This window comes from Pundamilia nyererei, unplaced genomic scaffold, assembly GCF_000239375.1.
Source record: "Pundamilia nyererei isolate P.nyererei 1_Seehausen unplaced genomic scaffold, PunNye1.0 scaffold00058, whole genome shotgun sequence".
Classification (NCBI taxonomy): domain Eukaryota; kingdom Metazoa; phylum Chordata; class Actinopteri; order Cichliformes; family Cichlidae; genus Pundamilia; species Pundamilia nyererei.
In genome coordinates this window covers 1214646-1222405 of record NW_005187459.1, presented here as the reverse complement: position 1 = coordinate 1222405, position 7760 = coordinate 1214646, and the positions used below count along the sequence as shown (strand labels likewise).

Genomic DNA, 7760 nt, shown 5'->3' with positions numbered 1-7760 from the left:
AAAAAAAAAAAAAACCCACCCTGAACTGTGGAAGTGTACCATTTATGGCAAATATACCCACACACACCAATGTGTGTATATAATTTATCTAGACACAGGATGGACTGCTACAGATCAAATCATTTAATGACACCAGCCTACTTACAGAGTCATACTTTAGAGTGTCCATCATCCTGTAACAGCCACAGTGAATCTGTAAATTCCTCTAGAAACAGACCTTCAGAGGGGGCACAGGGGCTTCTTTTGTATAGAGGCTCAGGAAAGGAGGGGGTTAAATTAGTTCAAGGTCTCTGCATGTCACTGGTGCCTTGGGCCTGTGCCGCTGTAGTGCTAAGGTACTGCCAGCTGAGGGCAGTGAGCACCATAGCAGCAGAAAGGTACATGGGCGACAGGTGGTGGGTCCTGGAGCGGAGGCTGGACTGCGACAGGGCGGACTTTTCACGGATTACAGCCAAGATGTGGAGCGTCTTTTCCCGAGACGGGTCGGTGGGGGACACCTTGTGTAATATCTGGAGAGAGAGAGCACATTCAGTACACCAATATGGTGGAAGTAGTAGAGAGAGACTGAGTTTAAAAATAAATAAATAAAAATAACCCACCTCCTGGCTGTACTGGGCGATAATTGTCTGCACAGCACTCATATTGGTGGCTTCCATCATGAGAGTGACTGCCTGCCCCTTTCGGATCTTCACCACTCCCTGAAACACCATGGGGTTGTTGTAGCACGTTGACAGTGTAGCTATTGCCATCACCTGGTCAAGAGAGAAATGACAACATGTGAAGTGGAAGTGTTTGATCATTTCTCATGAGTCAGTATTCATTGGTCTCTCTATTTAAGCGCAACATTTTCCATCGTTTATCAGTTACAGAAAAAGTTATTATTAAAACAAAATATTAAAATGTTTCGCAAACTTTAAATGCAAATCAAAACGTGTTCCAGTAAGACTGTAGGACATGGACAGAATGGTTTGTTTTCTGATCTTGAAAAATAAATAAAAAATGAACAGGTTTAAATGTTATGGTTTGGAGGAGATTGTGACGCAGCGCATACCTGTGGAATGGCACAGAAATTAAAGACGCTCTGGTTGCGCAGGCGGGACAGGTAGGCAATAACATCCGGGACGTGACGCAGAGCATCAGTGACCAGCAGGTTGAGACAGGACAGCGCCGACTCCAGCTTCTCAGGCTGGGCCAAATCCTCAAGACGGCCTGCAAACTGGCTCCAAGCCTGCACACAGCATGTAACAAGGATTTTATTTATCCGTACTGGCACCAGCCTTGGCTGGATTCTGTTCGTTGTGTACTTCTTAGAAGCCTTGAGCAAATTTCTTCAAATTTAGTACAAACACTTATCCCACAGACCCGAGAATAAGTTGATTAGAGATTGGAGGCCAGGGTGAAAGCATGGCCACATGACTGTCCTTTTATTGTAAAACTGCAGGGTTCCTGAGGGACATCTGAAACTCTTCTTTGGAACGTTGACCGCATTTGGTCCATTTTCTGTCAAGACAACCCAACACTACTATCATAATGTTGAGCTCCTGGCTCTGGAGAGGTCACTATCCATGGCTTGATAGTGTCCTCTGTGCGTTTTTCTATGCAGGTAGGTTTTCAATCTGATGGAATTATGAATGCAGAAAAGTACCATCAATTTAGACAATTTCTCCAACACCGTTGGCTGAAGTTCAGCCCAAATCTTGGGGGCATGACTTTCATATACCGTTCACCTGCTGTAGATAATTTTTTGGAGACCTGCTTCCTCTTCTGCCCTCCACTTGTCCAGTTTCCAGTTTTAAGGACACACTACTAAAGATATGCCAAGTTTTCAGCTAATACCTCTTAAAGAATCACTTTGTTGGTACAAAAATACCATTTAAAAAGTTATTATAAAAGTTAAATAAACGGGAACAAATGATGTGCTTTTGCAACAGACTAGTTACCAAATGCCCAAAGATACCATTTAAAATGGGTTATTTGCCAAGTTGACCGTTATTTGCAGACATCCCTTGAATTAGGTGGGTTTGTTTTGGGGTTGTTGTTTTTTTTTCCCTCTCCATAGGTCAGTGTTAAGTGGCTTAACAACAATAACAACAACAGTCAAGGGCTGAGGCAAAATGAGTGAAAAAGCATCCAATGTCCAAAGACAAACTCTGAAATACCTACAGAAACCCTGGAGAACTCTTGCTTCTGACCACTTTAAAAGGAAAGAAAGTCTGGGTCCTTGGAAGCAAAATATAAAAGAATGATAGGTGCATCAAGATTTTTTTCATAGTACCACATTTTCTAGTGTCACAGTGATCTTAACCTTTGACCTGCAACATAGATTTTCCTAGAGCCCAAGTAAAGGTTTGCACCACATTCTCAGAAATGTCAGAAAGGCCTTCTGTAGCCAACATAAACAGACGTTTGTACAACATGAAAACACTACAAATAGGACCACAGCCGTCACTAGTGTTAAGCATAAATAAATTTTAAAAAAAGACATTACACAGTATAAAGCCCCTCCTGCATAGAAACAAATGTTACAAAGCACATTTTGTATTATGAATATGGCAGGTGTCTGTGAAGGTTCTCAGTCATCCAGGTCATTGTAGTCTAAGGAGCTTGGAAAGAAAAGCATCTGGACTTTTTTTAAGTTGCTTGAAATATGGCAGATATTGCTAAGTATTTATGACTGCACCAATGAGTTCAGTGGGAAATAGCATAATTCCTGGAGAATTGCCCCATTCATGGGAACATGGTCACAGCTAGATTAGAAACCCCTGGGCTGACGTATCGAGTTGATAACCTCCTTCGTGCGACTGCTTGGCCCGATTAGGGTAAGCAAACCCAGATAAGTGAAAGATATCTTGGGTATTCTAAACTTGCTTCATAGTACCGGACCCTGGTCAGGCACACTGGTATTAGACAAGAGATTTTGTTTCTACCTCTTGTGGCCAGAAGGCACGTCCCTCTTGTGTGTCCTCTAGATAGTCTCGGATGATGTTAGTCTTTTGGAGAAACAGGCCCATGGAGTTCGCAAGTTCAGTGTCCTGCCCAACTTCAGGGTCCTCCAGCTGAGACGCAGAGAACAGCCGGGACAGGCCAATGCCGACTAAACCGGCAACATAGTGACAATACTGCACAAAAACAGAAAAACAAATCACAGTGCAGGACTTAAGAGAAACAAAATCCTGGCTTATGATTAAACATTCATATTATGTAATATTCAGAGCTGAATCATATAGCTACATGACAAGATTCTTTAGATTAAAAATCTCTTCTACAAGAGTGTCCTGGCCAAGAAAGACAGCAGTACAATCAGAGGAGTTTTATAAAACAGTAGCACGCACACGCACGCACGCTTCCATAAAGCAATTAAGTACAGGCAATAAAAAAGAAATATATAAAACCTCTGTCTCAATAAATAATGAATAAATTAGTCAAAGCAAAATTGTCTACGGCCATAAATAAAGGAAACATTTAAAATCACCTTCCTTAAGTTCTGGTTGATTCTGCAGCTGATTTAAGAAGTAAGGAGCTGCAAATCTGAACGCTACTGTAGCTAATTCAATAAAATTGTAAGCTTACTATCTGCTCCTGAGCTGTACCAGTGAGTCAACAGCTAGTTTGTAGCTTACAAACCTCTGATAACATCCATTCCGTTTTTAATCAGAGTGATGACATTTTATTCAAAATAAAAGGCTTTTATTTTGCAATGTAATAATTCTTTTGGGTCGTTACTCCAGTAATTTTAGAACTTACTCTTTATGCCCCCCCCCCAACTCAAAGCAGTCATTTATGTAGTCATTATGGTGCTAGAACAACTAACAGAAGCATAACATTTACCTGGTCCCACTCCTTCATAGATCCCACTTTCTTCTCCAGGAATTCAGCCATTCCCACTCCCATATGGTGGCAGATATCCGAGATGACGTCTCTGTATTCCTGAGCAAGGTTTCTGAATTCCAGCGATATCTGGTTTTAGAGGACAAAGGTTATAGTTACCAATTAGTCACTGCCTTAATTTGCCCAAACCTGGTAAATAACCCTTGAGAACCCACTGACCGTTGGGAAGTCTTCCAGGACCTGACGATCTTTCTCCTGGCTCTCCATGAAGCACCACTCATCCTGGTACAGGAAGGTGTGGAAGTCATTGAGCATGGGAACCTTCTTGTCCAGAGGAATGGTCATGTCATCCTCCACTGTGTCCAGTGCACGCAGAACCAGGTAGAAAATGCAAACTGCATGTCTGGATCATAGACACAAGGAGGATTTACACAATGATAAAGGTAGCAGGTATGTCAAGTGTCTATATGTGAAAAACTCCTGCATGGCTGCATCAAAGATATTTTTTATATTCCTATTAATACTACTCAACAATAAACTTTAAATGCAGAAAAAGAAAAGGTACATGGCAGCCTTCACCTCTGCGACCCTGAAAAGCCTGCAATGGAAACTTTAATTAACACCCATTTTATTTATGGAGAGTCTTTCAAGTACATAGAAATGTAGTTTGATATCAAAATTTTATTTAAGATTTGTGTTTAATATCTGGCTCAAAATGAAAGAATTAAACTAGGGTTCATAAAAGGAATGAATGCCTGTCAGTCCGTCTTAGATTACAGGGATATTTCATCCCAAATAATGAATTGGGAAGATCCTGGTCCAAGTTCCTCCCCCAGACCAAAGATATGCATGTTAGATTAATTTGTGATTCCTTTACCCGCCATGGTATTTTGCTTCACATGATGCTGGTAACAACATCACACAGCCAGGACAAAAAGAGTCTGTCATACAAAAACCTAACATGTACTTTTTGAATGTATATCTTTAGTTTGAGTACTTGTTTATAAAGTTTGTCATCATAACTTGCCTGATGACGCTTTGGTGCTGTACTGTGCGTTTCTATTATTTTTGTAATACTCATCCTAAATGTTGCCTCGAGCATATGCCCTCCATACAACTATAGTTAAAGACTAAAACTGGCACTGAAACGAATCCCAACTAAAGTAAGACACTCTGGAAATAAACACTAAACGGAATTAATAATACTTTTAAAAAAAAATGTCAAAAGTCGACAAAAAATAGAAACTTATGATAAGTTGAGGGATTTTTTTTTTTTAAGGGGGAGTGTTTCGGCCAACACCCTTTGTTTTGCTCTAAAGAAAACAAACCGTGTGCACGCACACACGTGTCCTCACCTGGAGCCAGCTCCAGTAAAGTTTTACTCACCTCAACTCTCCGTCCAGCGCCTGAATCACAGCTGCAAAGCTGCGACTGGTTTGGTTCAGGTACAGGTAGCAGGTCCGCAGACTCTCAGTCATGGACTCCTGACAGGAGAGACAGAGGAAAGCTGTTTGTCGGTAGAAGCCTGCAGGTCTGAGGGCGCTGGAGGGTCGGGCGGCCTCCTGCAGGCCCCTCTCCCCGAGCCTCCACCCGTGCAGGAGAGAGCGTGGAGCGGAGCCGCAGCCACGCGGAGCCACCGAGAGAGAGCGCTTGAACACGGACAGAGACAGCGGACACTTGCAGCAAGCTCCGGCCATACGAAAAACCGACAGCGAGAACAACCCTGCAGCTATGAAACCACACTATCCATGTTGACGCCACGCCTGTTGAGGAAGCGTGAAACATGAAGTCCATGTAGAGGACAAGAGAGGTGACCAACGCTGTGTGGACGACGCTGCGTGGAGTTAAATAAGCGCCCCGCGGATCTTTAAGCACTTTAACCTTGAACCGTGGCTGAGCGTGGCCAGTGCGCAGCGTTTGTAGATCTGCTGTTATGAGCAGGCACACTCCTCCCACCCCTGCCCCCAAAACAACGCCAGCTGAAGTTCACTTTCATAACCTACTTCCCTACATGCTAAAAACGGGGGGGGGGAAGAGTCCGATTTGGGGTTTTTGCTGCACTAAAGCCTTTTTTCTCTAAAGGTGAGCCGTGTTTTCTTTTTAAAGAAAGCACGCATTAGCTGCTGTTTAGTTGTATCTCCATGCACGCATGCAGCTAGATAATGTTGGCTGTGCGCGATAAGCAAACAGTCAGCTGTGGGGTGTCGACTGCGACTTTGTGCAATATAAAGCCTTCATTGCAATAGAAAAACAAACCTTAGCAAGTTTGCACACCCCTCCCCCTGAAAAAAGCAGAATTCATGAAAACTGTATTTTGCTGACATCTGGTGGGAGACAGCGTGAAGGACGGGAAAATTCGTGACCTGCAAGTCTGTGATACTCCAGGAAAAAGATTTTTAAAACAAATATATGAAACGTATACTAAAACAAACGGACAACTCATTATAACCTTTATTTCTCTTTTTAATGTTTACATCGATTGTGCTCAGACATTACTGCACTTGTGTTGCTTTTGCACAACAATTTGGCTTTTAATACAATCAGATGACAGACTTGAGCTCTAACGTTTGACATCTTGTGCAGGTTTGTTCCTCGGGTGCTTTAATCCAAATCTTAAATGAAGGATATCTTTACTGTGTGTGTGTTTTGTTTAAGTAATGCTGCCAATCCGAGCACGAAGCCTCGTTGACATGGTGCAGTCTGCAGGCTCTCCGGGTCCTGCCTCTGGGTCACATTGGCGTTAAAACAGTGGGATTATCCGTCAAACACGCGCACAGCATCTCTCCCCACCGATGCGCCCTCCAAGCTCATTATGTTAAGTAAATCCCAAGTCAATGGTCATCTCTGCCTGTGTGAGTAGACTGTGTGAGCGCAGATCTAATTTGACAAAGTCCAATTAGCTGTCTCTGTTTTCACCCGGATCGTTGGGAGCAAAAGGACCGTGTTGCTCAGCTAGGTTTGAGGTGTAAAGTGCCAGATATGGTTATGTGCTTTTTGTTTTGGTTTGGGTTTTTTCCTCTGCGCAGACTCACTGTGATGATGCTCTGAAAAGAGGAACGGCTATCTGCTTTTTAATCCGCGCAACATCCTTTCTCTGCGTGTGGCTGATGTGTTAGTATTCAAACGAATCTATAAATATGAGCTCAGACTGCGTTTTCGAGTAGATTTTACTCACATAATCCAACTTTGGCATGACGGCTCTGCATCCACCCATCTTAAATTTAAACAGGTTGAATATCTCCTCCGGGTGACCCAGCGACTTCAGGATGTCCATGTTGCTTCAGGTGTTCAGCGGTTACTCTGGCAGACTGACAAGATGTAGCCCCATCAGATATTCCTGTCTCTGAGATGCGGCAGCACCACAAACATGAGCGAGGACACGGTTTGCGGCCGGGAGCCTCGTCAGATCAACGGAGCGTCTGATTGGCTGGCGAGTCATGGGCATAGAGGTTAACGTCCAATGAGCGGCCAGAGTGACTGGTGTGATGCCCCGCCCCGCCCTGGGCTGTCAGTGGAGCCCAGCTGCTGATTGGTCCGTTAGTTAATCAAGAAAGAAACTGCTGCTCAATGAAATCGTGATAATCCCGGCCAGGTCTGATACCTGTTGACTGTTTATACACAGCAGCACCTTGTATGTTATAAAAACAAAGGCACTGGTGAGTCTTTTTAACCAGGAAGGAAGTGTTGTAGCTCCAGTTAAGGTTCTCGGGTACTTCTAAAGCTAGAGATCATTCTCACAGCTGCTCATCCAATGTGCAGGTTGGTTGGGAGTTTCCATCCCTCCTGAAATCCACAATCATCTCCTTCTGTTTTCTTGACACTGATGCAGAGATTGTTATCCCATGCATCAAATCATCAATCGCTTTACCCCCATCCTGCAGTCAGACTCATCATTGCTCGTGATGCATCCCACCACTGTGAAGTTGGAGCAT

General features: G+C 43.4%; 1 protein-coding gene across 2 annotated transcripts; it reads right to left on the bottom strand.

Annotated features, from left to right (window-relative positions):
* Window positions 1-70: 70 nt before the first annotated feature.
* fdft1 (farnesyl-diphosphate farnesyltransferase 1) lies at window positions 71-7227 on the bottom strand. Of its 2 annotated transcripts, XM_005734399.1 has the most exons (8): window positions 7004-7227; window positions 5215-5312; window positions 4048-4231; window positions 3829-3957; window positions 2928-3119; window positions 1052-1228; window positions 600-752; window positions 71-509 (listed from the first exon to the last, which is right to left on the bottom strand). In XM_005734399.1, the coding sequence occupies exons 1-8, from the start codon at window positions 7100-7102 to the stop codon at window positions 282-284; spliced, it is 1260 nt and encodes a 419-aa protein (XP_005734456.1). In that variant the 5' UTR covers window positions 7103-7227; the 3' UTR covers window positions 71-281. The 2 variants fall into 2 exon arrangements, with proteins under 2 accessions (XP_005734456.1, XP_013766637.1); XM_013911183.1 differs by lacking the exon at window positions 7004-7227 and having other exon boundaries at window positions 5215-6074.
* Between the last annotated feature and the right edge of the window lie 533 nt (window positions 7228-7760).

Excerpts from the sequence above, each read along its gene's own strand:
- fdft1 (XM_013911183.1), bottom strand. The coding sequence starts at position 5,525 with ATGGCCGGAGCTTGCTGCAAGTGTCCGCTGTCTCTGTCCGTGTTCAAG. Across the intron at positions 3,120-3,828 it reads CTATGAAGGAGTGGGACCAG|TATTGTCACTATGTTGCCGG; the intron begins GTAAATGTTATG and ends GTTTTTGTGCAG. Across the intron at positions 753-1,051 it reads ATTTCTGTGCCATTCCACAG|GTGATGGCAATAGCTACACT; the intron begins GTATGCGCTGCG and ends TCTCTTGACCAG.